At 34.4% G+C, this 14,001-nt stretch overlaps 1 protein-coding gene across 4 annotated transcripts in view; it reads left to right on the top strand.

Annotated features, from left to right (window-relative positions):
* LOC149202706 (varicose-related protein-like) overlaps positions 1-8,947 on the top strand; it is a 385,050-nt gene extending 376,103 nt beyond the window's left edge. For 3 of the 4 annotated variants that reach the window (XM_089403225.1, XM_089403224.1, XM_089403226.1), the window contains one exon: positions 8,147-8,947. In XM_089403225.1, coding sequence (XP_089259351.1) covers positions 8,147-8,452 — 306 coding nt within the window. In that variant the 3' untranslated portion in view covers positions 8,453-8,947. The remainder of the gene's footprint in view (positions 1-8,146) is intronic. The other variant, XM_089403227.1, reaches the window with a different exon arrangement.
* The last annotated feature ends 5,054 nt before the right edge of the window (positions 8,948-14,001 follow it).

Genomic DNA, 14,001 nt, shown 5'->3' with positions numbered 1-14,001 from the left:
ACCAGTTGGTTGGGAGACACGAGATACGATTAAGATAAGCACCTAAAAGATTTGATTAATTGAGCAGACCAGTGCCTTAAGAGATTATGATTACTTGTTAGATATAGAAAAATAAACCGTGAACAACAATCATTTGTCATCAAAAGGTATCAGCAAAATCACATAACCAAACGATATCCAGCGACTGAGAATTTAGAAAAAAGATAAATGCTTTAAACCACCACGAGAATCCTAGACCATTAACTAGATATCATATTCGCATCTCGACTTGAAAAATTCAGATCTTAAGATATAACATGAAAAACAACTGAAACTGGCAAAAATGATTTTCCAAATTTTTTATGTGATAAAATGAAACCTAAAAACCCTAAACCCTGATAAAAACTGCATAAAGCAAAAAATTTGAAACCCTAGATCAGAGAAAATTGAAACCCTAAGACAACTGATTAATTTAGAGATTTGGCCCCTTAACAGCCAGATTCAGCAATAAGAACGGAAATATTTTAACGAAACGAAAATTTCAGATTTGTCACTGTGAAGAACTTCAGAAAATTTCTCATGCAAATCAAATAAATAAACCGAATGATAGACCCAGGATCAAATCCAACTGGGCTCAGCAAAAATTGCTTGCGGGAGTTGGCTGGTTCAGCCGAGAACTTCCCCGAACGCCCACAAAATTCCTTCAGAAAATGTTTTCTGCACAGCTCAAAACAACCGTCAACAAAGAGGGCAAAAATGCTGCTAGATCTCAAACAGTGATGGAGATACCTGCCATTACTTCAGAAACCCTAACAGCGCCCAAACCCCAGCAAGTGAACAAGATACATGTGCTCACAATACTCTATAAGAAGCTAATATTAATGGCTGAAAATAACATATGCAAAAAATGAAATGATCTCACAGCATTCCAAGAGAGTAACACCAGCAAGATATGGACCCCAAAGTCTTCCTTTATTAACCAGAAACAGATTTACAAGAGAGTTTCTTCAGTCTTAGACTCACAGATCGAATGAATCTGAAATGACCACCTAAGACCCTATATAAAGGAAATGATCCCAACGGCTAGTTCGAATGATCCATGTAGAAATGATCTCGACCGTTGATGAAGATCAAGACATCTCTTGATCTCATCCGTCGATTTATTCAATTAATTTTTTATTATTATTTTTAAAATTTTTAAATTTTTTATTATTTATTATTTTATTATTATTTTTTAAATTTTTAAATTTTTTTTTTTTTTTTTTTTTTTTTTTTTTTTTTTTTTTTTTTTTCATTTTTTTTAATTTTTAAATTTTTTATTATTTATTATTTTATTATTATTTTTTAAATTTTTAAATTCTTTTTATTATTTTTTATTTATTTCATTTTTTTAAATTTTTAAATTTTTTTATTATTTATTATTTTATTATTATTTTTTAAATTTTAAAATTTTTTTTATTATTTTTTATTTATTTCATTTTTTTAAATTTTTAAATTTTTTATTTATTTTATTATTTTATTTCATTTTTTAAATGGATCATCGAACTAAACCTTTGGAAACATCACCCAGGACCTAGGACTTAGGACTCACGAGGGGATTTAAAACATTTTTCGACCCTCAAGACACATTACATCATGACTTTTACAACTTACATCTCAAGGGGACAAGCCCACTTAACACAGACCCTCATAAATCACCCAGTTCTGCGACACAACTATAATCTAGCATATTAACACACTAGGATTCTCCTAAAGTTCTAATGACAAAATCCATCCCGGCTTTGGGGTCAGGTTTGAAGGAAAACTCTGCCGATCCATGGATCGGTGAGATGAAAAACCTTCCGGGACATAGATTATCATAGAAAGTTAGGTCCACCTAGGCAATTTTACATACATGACTCTGATCTGCTTAGATTATTTACAATTCATACATGCAGACTGGGTTTACAATTGAAATGATCATGCTGCTGATCACTGTAGGCTGGCACGGACACGTCGTTCAGGTGCTACCCCTTTCTGCCAAGAAAAGAGGGTGTACTGCATGGGAAGTTGACCAGTAGAGGTCAACATCTGGCTCTACTTGGGGACACGTTGCTGCTTGCAGGAATGTGAGAATCCAGAATCTGCATCCATACAACACACAGATAAAAATAAGTAGCGTCCATTCCAAAATCATCATATACATTAAGCACAATAAAGATAAAAGCTCTTCATTTATTAACTATCTAAAGCAGAAACGAAAATGCGGAAAAAACAAGGAGTAGGGTTAGAAATACGATACAAAGGATGCCCCATGGCATCAGATGTGTTCAATATAGTGCATACTGAGCATTTGCCTGCTTTCAGGCAAATCTGTCGGCTGCTTGTCGGATGTACCATGTCCAATTCTGCATAAGGTAGGACTTTTTCCTATCCGAAAATCAAGCTGCTCACGGCCGTCTGATGCGTCAAATCTTCTTCTCTTTTTCTTTCTCTTACGCTTTTTCTTTCTGGCAGGTTGAATTACTGAGGACCTGGAACTTTCTGTTTCAAAACTATCAGATGAAGTATGCGTGATATGTCTTTCTTTAGCCCGCATCTGATCTTTATCATTCTTAAGTCTATCCGGATCACCTTCAATTAACCATCTTTCAATCGAATCAATAACCTCCTCATAATAAGATGGAGCTTGTTGCAGCACATGAGAAAGCTCCTGATCTATTGATGTCACCCGGTTTCTTTCATCTTCCAGTTGCTGAAACCTTTGAGCCTGTATTCTAATGGCATCCATCTGTCTAGAGTGTTCAACCTTTATAGCATTGATTTGTCTGACATGGTGTTCTTCCATGTCTTTTATCACTTTATTGTTCTTTTCCTTTATGTCCATCAAGTAATGCTGTATGGAATTTATTTCTTCCTTGTGATTCGCTTGCATGTCAGCCAACTGATTGTTATGATTGAACGTCATGATAGTCATTTCCTCATCCATAGTTAATAACTTGTTTTGCATAGAGTCAATTTCCCTATCATGATCAGCTTTCATGGTCACCATATTTTCCTCTAAGACTGACATCTTGCTTTGCATGATTCTAATTTCTGTTTCATGATTAGTCTTCATGGCCTCAATTTCTTTAGCATGGTGACTTTGCGTGACCTCAATCTTCCTATTACGTTTTTCCAGGTGGGTGCATAAACTTTTCACATCATTGACATAATTAGTTTGATTGATTTCCATATTTCTTAGCATCATTAGATCTCGTATAATTTGCTTTTGCTCTTCTTTTTCATTGTCATTTGTCCCTGATTTTTCACTATCATGAACTTGATCTGCAATATTTCCGGTGGATGACACATTCTGACATGATGAATCGTCTTGGGATCTTTCAGCTGGACCTCTTATCAAATTACTTTCATTCTGTTGCACAATTTTAGAGGCAGAAGGCAAGCTGTTTGGATAACCATATCTATCTTCAAAAGCATTTACAATGTCATTTAAAGAAGTAAAAGAATCCTTAGGAAAATTGTTAAACCAATTCAAAGCATCATCTTTTAAAGAAAGGACAAATAGACGCATTTTGATATCACCATGACTAAACTGAGGGGGTCTGCAATATATGATCATGATGCGAATAAACAAGTCTAGATGCCTTTTAGCAGCGATTGGATCACCATCTGAAAAAATAGGTAATTCAGGAATGGCCTCCTCCGGAAGATCATGGAGACGGTGAGTAAAACGACATGGCTTAAATGAATAATCCATGATGAATGATAAGGGATTAAAAGGATGATAGAACTAGATACCTGCTCAAGAAAATCAAAAGATGAAAGAAGTGGAGTCACCACTTGAACAACAAATCTGATTCTAAGATCCGAGAAGCAATCAACAAACAGATATGCGGTAGGCTTCTTGTCTGGGAAAAATAAGAAAATGGAGTCGCCACCCAAACAGGAAACAAACCCAAGAGGTACTGCTGATACGTGATGAAAAGATGCAAAATATTGAATCTGCCAGCTCAAATGAGAGATGAGAAGATGAGAAGATGCATGAAAAGTCGTTGAAACGCCGAGAACACAATGTCCCCGGCAACGGCGCCAAAAAATGTTGTCGCGGGGATTGACACGACAACGCTCAGACCGAGGGCTATCACTCTGATCCCCGATCCCTCCGTTTAAGCCTGTCTCCCGCGGCTAAGGGGGGTAGACCCTGTGAGATGACGAGGCCAACTATCGACCAGTTGGTTGGGAGACACGAGATACGATTAAGATAAGCACCTAAAAGATTTGATTAATTGAGCAGACCAGTGCCTTAAGAGATTATGATTACTTGTTAGATATAGAAAAATAAACCGTGAACAACAATCATTTGTCATCAAAAGGTATCAGCGAAATCACATAACCAAACGATATCCAGCGACTGAGAATTTAGAAAAAAGATAAATGCTTTAAACCACCACGAGAATCCTAGACCATTAACTAGATATCATATTCGCATCTCGACTTGAAAAATTCAGATCTTAAGATATAACATGAAAAACAACTGAAACTGGCAAAAATGATTTTCCAAATTTTTTATGTGATAAAATGAAACTTAAAAACCCTAAACCCTGATAAAAACTGCATAAAGCAAAAAATTTGAAACCCTAAATCAGAGAAAATTGAAACCCTAAGACAACTGATTAATTTACAGATTTGGCCCCTTAACAGCCAGATTCAGCAATAAGAACGGAAATATTTTAACGAAACGAAAATTTCAGATTTGTCACTGTGAAGAACTTCAGAAAATTTCTCATGCAAATCAAATAAATAAACCGAATGATAGACCCAGGATCAAATCCAACTGGGCTCAGCAAAAAATGCTTGCGGGAGTTGGCTGGTTCAGCCGAGAACTTCCCCGAACGCCCACAAAATTCCTTCAGAAAATGTTTTCTGCACAGCTCAAAACAACCGTCAACAAAGAGGGCAAAAATGCTGCTAGATCTCAAACAGTAATGGAGATACCTGCCATTACTTCAGAAACCCTAACAGCACCCAAACCCCAGCAAGTGAACAAGATACCTGTGCTCACAATACTCTATAAGAAGCTAATATTAATGGCTGAAAATAACATATGCAAAAAATGAAATGATCTCACAGCATTCCAAGAGAGTAACACCAGCAAGATATGGACCCCAAAGTCTTCCTTTATTAACCAGAAACAGATTTACAAGAGAGCTTCTTCAGTCTTAGACTCACAGATCGAATGAATCTGAAATGACCACCTAAGACCCTATATAAAGGAAATGATCCCAACGGCTAGTTCGAATGATCCATGTAGAAATGATCTCGACCGTTGATGAAGATCAAGACATCTCTTGATCTCATCCGTCGATTTATTCAATTAATTTTTTATTATTATTTTTAAAATTTTTAAATTTTTTATTATTTATTATTTTATTATTATTTTTTAAATTTTTAAATTTTTAAATTTTTTATTTTTATTTTTATTTTTTATTTATTTCATTTTTTTAAATTTTTAAATTTTTTATTATTTATTATTTTATTATTATTTTTTAAATTTTTAAATTTTTTTTATTATTTTTTATTTATTTCATTTTTTTAAATTTTTTAATTTTTTTATTATTTATTATTTTATTATTATTTTTTAAATTTTTAAATTTTTAAATTTTTTTTATTATTTTTTATTTATTTCATTTTTTTAAATTTTTAAATTTTTAAATTTTTTATTTATTTTATTATTTTATTTCATTTTTTAAATGGATCATCGAACTAAACCTTTGGAAACATCACCCAGGACCTAGGACTTAGGACTCACGAGGGGATTTAAAACATTTTTCGACCCTCAAGACACATTACATCATGACTTTTACAACTTACATCTCAAGGGGACAAGCCCACTTAACACAGACCCTCATAAATCACCCAGTTCTGCGACACAACTATAATCTAGCATATTAACACACTAGGATTCTCCTAAAGTTCTAATGACAAAATCCATCCCGGCTTTGGGGTCAGGTTTGAAGGAAAACTCTGCCGATCCATGGATCGGTGAGACGAAAAACCTTCCGGGACATAGATTATCATAGAAAGTCACCTAGGCAATTTTACATATATGACTCTGATCTGCTTAGATTATTTACAATTCATACATGCAGACTGGGTTTACAATTGAAATGATCACGCTGCTAATCACTGTAGGCTGGCACGGACACGTCGTTCAGGTGCTACCCCTTTCTGCCAAGAAAAGAGGGTGTACTGCATGGGAAGTTGACCAGTAGAGGTCAACAAGATGTTGAGGAGAGATAAGGGCCGAAGATTGGAGGTATTCCTCGGGAGAATTTAGCCAGAGTTGTGACAGATTTCCAGTGGTGGATTTGGGCTTAATTCAGGAGTATCAATACTGTGGAACGTTTTCTGGCCAAATTGGGCAATTTGCACTTGTTGGGGGTCACCAGGGGTCGGTGGATTCAGCCCAACTCCTTTTTGGGTTTTTGTGGGTTTATTGAGGGGAGTCTAGGACTAATTTTATAGAATTTTCTGGGTGATATTCAGGCCTGAAATCCTCATTCTCATAGCAGGGCGAATTGCTAGTTAGGTGGAGAAATTGCACCACTTTGTGGATTTGATTTTGGCTTGGAGATAGGCCAAACTTTTGCTGGGTATTTTCGGGTTTGAGGAGAGGAGCTCACGGCTACAATTTCAGAGAATTCCGGGCATTATTTTGAGCAGAACGTCCAATTCCATTTGGCAGTTTGTAGGAGATTTTATGGGTTGTGTGTATGATCAGTTTGAAGCCATTTCAACAGTTGGGTTAGCGAAATTTCACCCAGGGTTTGCATAGCTTGCTTGGCAAGCCCAGGGTCCATTGTTCTCTCATATTATACTCAGATTTCCCCATATTAATAAAATGGCTCATATATTCTGCTCATATTTACTGTTCTAATTTGGGTGCTTGATTTTATATTTTGCTTGTTGTTCCTAGTTCATAGCTCTATATTCACTGTTATTTTCCAATTTGAAATATTACAATGAACTATTGTGCTTGCCAAAGATTACCAGGCTCTCCTTTTTGTTGATGTTTTGAAGTTGACTCTATCTGAAGTGAGCAAAAGTATTTTCCAGGGTGGACTTGAGAGAAGTTAGAATTCATGAAGATGATGTTGCAGAAGCAACTTTTATCGCTAGAGATAGCCATTATGCATATAGCATCATGCCCTCTGCTTTACCTGATGCCCTTGTCACATCTCTTTGGAAGTAATTCAAGATGCATAGCCCAAGAGGCTGCTTTGCATATAGCAGACTTCCTTTAGCTTAGGTTCCTGGTGTAAAGGGTATTTATTCTGCCAAACCAGTGGACACTCACACCCTGCCTTGTCCCTGTTAAGCACGTGCCATGTGAATGGGGCAGACCACCATGGGCATGTAACCTTGTTGAACTGCTTAACACTTTGTTGACTGCACCAGTGAACCAACGCCATTGACATGCGCTTGCTACTTTAATGGGATTGATTAATGATATTCAATATTACCTTGAAAAATTTATGGTTGTATTTTTACATTGTATTATGATTTTCAGCAAAAATTGGAATTACAAATTACACTTGAAGCAGGGTTTAGATATCCTTAAGAGGGAGAAGTCATATAGCAAACTTTCCAAATATGATTTCTACAATAAGTCATCAAATGCTTGATCACGTCATAAAAAGGAAATGGTGATTATTGGGGATTGAAAGGAGAAGTGACAGAAGAGAAGGTGTACACACATACGTGCATTATATATTTGAAGATCATCTTACATGGTGAAGTGCTATCAATTGCTGCTTTAACAAACTTGGCAGTGGTTTGTATGGCATCAATGAGAAAAATCTATGAGAACTTTTAGATTACAAATTCTGTCTTCTATAAGACTGCACTTATTTAACTCGCTGGTTTAAATGTTCATGTACGTATTGAAAGCAAAAGCCAATTGTTCCAACCATACTCATTGCATCGATTAGTAGAATGGGATTTTTCACATACTTATTGCCAATAATTCCTTTTTCTTCTTTTTCTTTCTTTGTAGCATGCATACTGATGGAGGTACAGATATATGCATACAGACAAATTAATAGCTACAGCCTACATAGTAATTCATTTATTTTGTGGCATTGCAATCTGATGACAATGTATCCCTATGATTTTTTCACATCAGGTGGATCCCCTAAAGATTTTTGCAAGCAACCCTATTCCTATAAGTCAACGTGTGTTGCTATTTATTATGCATCAATTAGCCTGCAATCTGGGGGAGGAGATGCCAAAGAAATTGTTGTGGATTCAGGAGGCTGTTACGGCCATTGACCCAAATGATCCTGCAATATCTTATTACATCAGGCCAGTATTGAAGCAAGTCTATACCTGCTTAGAAATGCAACTTCTACAAATGAGCCCTGGAAGTACATTAATAAACAAGATAAGGCTTATATTGCATGTTATTAATTCTCTACTGACTTGTAAATAATCATGTGGTTGACTGGGATGGGGTATTCTATGGCTGATGTGTTTTTTATACCGGCAAAACTCTTCTTATGCTTCTACTAGATTCCAGTGAACCTACTTGAAGATTTTAGTGCCCATATTGTTGCGATATCGGGATTCGAGCTTTGCACCTGCTTGATACCTCATTGTATTTGTGACAATACATGGAAAAACATGAAAACGAGGACTTATCTTATACAAGCTACAGTATGTAAGTAATTGTATTTGTAGAGTTCTGATCTGGGAAGAGAGAGAACAGTTACTGATATCTTTCTTGAGGCTGATGTAGCCATTAAAACAGAATGCCCTGCGTTTTATTTTGTATTTAATTACTAGCAGGTTTATTCAATTTACAAAATAATTTATTAAAACTGGTCCTATGAACTCTGAAAATTCATAATTGATAGACTGGGTCATTCATGATCTATTCGTTTCATGCTGATAACATCGATTCTGAATTATTCAAGATATGTTTAGTTTTAATAAATTTCCAGATCCATGTCGGTTACCTTCTGCTTGAAAATTTTAAGTTGGCCATATTTGAGATTGTGCCTTGAGCTTCATTCACCATTTGAGTTGGTTATATGATATTTCTATTACATGGATAGGTGTGTCTATTTTGAAATAGGGTTTCTAAAATTTTAATATAATTATTAGGTGGATGGTAGGAATTTAACTTCCATTCAATATTTTAGAATATTGTTAATAGTAGTCTCAAAAGTAGTTATGCCTTTTCTACCATTTTAATTAAATTGATTAAATTATTATTTTAAAAAAATGCCATATGAAAAGTCACATGGAATGAGTTATGGTTTTCTGGATATGTAGTATTGATAAGTGGTATTGGCCCATGATATTGTAACAAAGCCAATTTATAGGTTAAAAACTTCATGGTAAAGTGAGGGTGAATATTTATGTTTAAGAATTTCGTTACATGGTTTTTTAAATGTGTATATGTTTAATTCATATATTAATTCTTTTTGCAATTAATAATAATAATAATAATAAAATTATAATTTTATTTTTTATTTTTTATTTTTGTAAATCTTTACAATGTGAAATGTCTCACCAGGTAAATGTAAATGTTTTGATGTTTATCTTTACCAAGCATTTAATTTATATAATTATGCTAATGTTATGTTACAATGATACTGGAATGTTGAATAATAATTAAGTTATAATGCATATCCATTATGACCAAAAAAAATTTATTATTCAATGCATATGTAACTTCTGCTAAGGTGAAATCTTGCCAACGAAATTTGCCAAAGAAAGAAATTAGTGAAATTACAGATTTTTGAAAAAAAGTGCATGTCCCAAGATTGAGAAGTTATGAGACTCTTATATCATGATTGAGAATTAAGACATACTTGTTAACTGAATGGAAAGGAAAGTGCTACTCTAGAGTTCAAGAGTAATTCCGAGATTAGTACATAAAATAGTTTCCAATTCCCTGCTTTCACACAACTGTTGAGGCAAAAAACGTCGTATTTAGAATTTAAGATGAATAATAATTGCTCATTAACAAAGATGTACTAGAATGGAGCAATTGATGTAGTTGTAAGGTATTTGGGAGTTACTTTAACGTATTGTACTCCAATTCATCTACCGGTTTTACAACTGTTAGGAAATAATGGTCATACATCGAATAATAAATATTTAGTCAATAATTTGGGAGTTAATGAATTTTTTTTACTTCTCATCAAGGGTGAAATATGATAGGCAAATTGCTTGTTACGGGGTGATTTGTCTGTCAAATACTGTTTAAAAATTTACAATATTGTCAAGATCTTTCTTTGAAATTGTGAAGATGGCATGGAGAGGTGTGAAAACTGTCAAATTTGACGAATGGGTCTGTTTTGAAATTCCAACTCGCTTCTCACTCCTTAGGAGTTACTATAACATACTTCATGTATTCTGATTTTCAGTCTCACAACATACAACGAATAATAAATATTGAGAAATTTAATGTAGTTGCCAATCACGCAGTCTAACTAATAGATGAAATGGTTATTTTCAATAATTTTATCCAAAATCCAATACAGAGTTTTAAAAATCACGAGTTTAAGTTGTTTAATTTGTAAAAGTTGAATGCTTTAAAGATTTTTCAAGGTGTTGAATCCATTTATGTAATCAAAATTGTCTTTTAAACAATAAAAAAATCACAATCTCGCTAAAAATTGTGTTACCAGATTTTGACAAAAAAATTCTTTTGTATATAAGTCAAATTGCATTATTGTTAATAATAAAAAATTTAATAACTAATAAACTCATTTTACTCCTTTTACTTCTACTTCTATCTCACTTCCTCATAGTATGAAATTCATACTATATGTAATGTGCTCCTCATTCTCTTACTTCTTGCTCACTCCCTCATGGTTTGAAATTCATAGTATGTAATATATTATCTCATACTATTCATAATAATGTATCAATCCAATCCACTCCCTCATTGATGTGTTTTCTTGTCTTATCCATATTTTTGTGTTTAATACTCACATGCCATTAAAGACACGATTAGAAGACACTGAGAAAATGGATGAAGCAACAAGGGGCTATTGTGATCAGAGCATGCACGCATGCCTACAGGTATTGTTTTCACATAGAAGTGAGATAGAAGACAATTGAAGCGAAGAGATAGAAGAGCGAGCCAAGGGTGTTGATGCCAGAAATAAGTCGCTTGTCTGAGTTGTATAGCAATGTTGCACTAATTGTTATCGGGATTAATTTGGCAGGGGAAAAAATCAGAAAAGACTGTAAAAATCAGGAAAAAATCGGTAAAGTTGGGAAAAAATCGTAACATACAAAAATATTCATTTTTTTCAATTTTTTTAATATCTAAAGCATCTACAACATAAAATAAATACATTGACACATAAATATGATAAAAGAACTAATATATAAGATGTTTAATATCATTTCTAGTGCCACATCACACATAACAGTGAATCATGTCCTGAATAGTAAGTCCTGAGTCATGACTCCCAACTCAGCCTCAAAATATCAACAAAAAATATAATAATGTATCTCATATCATGAGTCATAATGTCATATACAATGAAATGAACCAAATAACTAAAGTCTAATACAACTTATTTCTTTTGCCCCTCTAGATGTAGATGTCGGTGGAGTTGGCAGTAGACTCTGTTGTGCTCTAGAAGCTGAAGAACTAAGAGCTACAGGAGGTAGACCACGTCCTCTACTGGTCACAGGGGTAGCTTGGGTCACCTCCTCCTCCTCATAAAAAAATATATATATTATTTTTTTCCCCGCTTATGAAAAATCGCGATTTTTTCAAAAAATCACCGAAAAAAAAATTGTCATTTAATTGGCCGATAATATCGTCGATTTGAAAAAATCGCAATTTTCGGATTAAATCGCGATTAGTGCAACACTGCTGCATAACCACTATCAACATAAAAAAATTCTTCTAACATAAGAAAATTGCACTATCTTCAAAACAATATTGGAGAGATCAATTCAAAAGGGGAAGAGTGGTTCCCAAAGCCTCAATAGTCATGAGTTAACAAATATAATTCAGAGTGCACTTGAGAAGTGCAAAAGAGCAAAAAATAGGAAATATGAATCAAATTGTTTTCTTTTTAATGCTTGGTTTGATGAGGAATGCAAAATGGCAAGGAAAACCTTGAAAAAGGAAGGCAAGGAGAAGATGAATGTAAAGTTATATAAGTAGATCTAAAAAAGAAAAAGAAAAAAGATGAGTTCATGCAAACAAGGCGGGAAGAATTAATATATCTAGGCAAGACTCACCCAAAGCGTTTTTGGCAAGAACATCAACCAAGGAAGAAGCAAATTGAAAATTATATTACAGCGAATCAATGGTTTGACTATGTGAGACAACTCTATGAGAAAGAATCAGAGGAGCCTCCTCCCAGGAACAACACAACTACAAAACTTTTCACATTACAGGAAGTAGAGACATGAATTAAGAAGTTGAAAATAAGAAAGGCAAAGGACTTGGTTCAACTTCAAGCAGAATATCTAAAATGGGGAATGCACATTCTTGAACCGCACATCATGGAAATATTCAACGTCATTCGGCAAGGATTCTTAAGATATTGGACAACTAGTCTATAAATACCCCTTTTCAAAAGTGGAGACATTTATAATCCTTCCAACTACAAAACCATTATGATCAATCCTTTGTTTGCAAATCTCTTCAGCAGCGTGGTGGAAAATAGAATCAGTGAGTGGGCAAAAGTCAAAGAAAAGAGGGCAAAAGGGTAAGCAGGTTTTAGGCCGAAGCATTCTATAGTAGATCATGGTATCACGTTGAGACACATTATTGAAAAGGATTGGGAAGGAAAAGAAGAAGTATTTTACTGTTTTGTTGACTTCAAAAAGGCATTTGACACAATCCCTAGAGATAAGTTGTGGAGTAGAATGGAAGAAGTTGAAATTCCTTTGCATTATAGAGTTGTTATCCATAGGCTTTAGGATGAGGTGAAAGTCAAAATTAGAGCTTCAGCAGGCATTTCAGAAAGCTTTAGAATTAACATTGAAGTCAAGCAAGGTTTCCCTTTATCCCCTACTCTTTTTGGTTTATATATTGATAAATTGGAAGAGTGGCTAAATCTGCAAGGTGAGGATGGTGTTTGGTTGGGGGAGTTTGTGATAAAGCTTCTTTTATATGCTGGTGACCTCGTATTGATTGCTAAATCAACCTAGGGATTACAGATACACCTATATGCCCTTGAGCAATTTTGTAAAGTAGTGGGGATGCAAGCCAATATCAGCAAGACCAAAATAATGATTTTTTCAAATAAAAAGAAGCAGAGCCAACATACGTTCTTCTTTAAGGCAACATTCTTGAAGAAGTAAATCAATACAAGTACCTCAAGATGGACTTCAACAACAAGCTTAATTGGGAGCACTGCAGAAAGAAGAGAATTTTAGGAGGGTGGAAAGCATTATATTCTCTTCAAAACAGATGTAGAGAGGCAGAGTTGTGGAATTGGAAAACAATTAAAGTGCTTTTTGGGCTACTATTTTTTCCAGTGATATTATATGGGTGTGAATTGTGGGTTAGCAGCATCCCTGTCTCAAAATGGAAGTAAATTGAGAAAATCCAAAAATGCTTGATCATGAGCAAGTTTAAAAAAAAAAAAAATGGTTTCTTATGAGATAATGCTCAATGAAACGGGAGCAACTTCCATTGAAGCAATTGCCATGGTGTGACTCAAAAGGTATCTTCAGAGAATTGAGAAAATGGGAGAAGGTAGATGGCCTAAAGTTATCTTCAATGAAGGAATGAGTGAAAAAAAAAAAATCATGGATGAGACAAAACAACAAATGGATGCAAAAATGGAATATTTACCTCAATGCACGTCCCACAAATAGCAAGGATTTAAAGAGTTATGTTATGGAGAGTTTCCGTAAGCATATATGAGGAAAAGAGTTGGGTAGAAAGAAGAAGTATTCTGTTGAAGAATTCAACCCCGTGTGTGATCAACAAAAAGAGTACATCGGGGCTAGCATTCCATGGAGAGCAAAGATTCTTATTGCTCAATT

The sequence above is a fragment of the Pinus tabuliformis genome, chromosome 2_1 (genome assembly GCF_031772625.1).
Source record: "Pinus tabuliformis cultivar Carrire ecotype Pingquan chromosome 2_1, CPIR1, whole genome shotgun sequence".
Lineage (NCBI taxonomy): Eukaryota > Viridiplantae > Streptophyta > Pinopsida > Pinales > Pinaceae > Pinus > Pinus tabuliformis.
The sequence above is the reverse complement of the archived record's forward strand: the minus strand, read 5'-3'. Positions and strand labels throughout refer to the sequence as shown.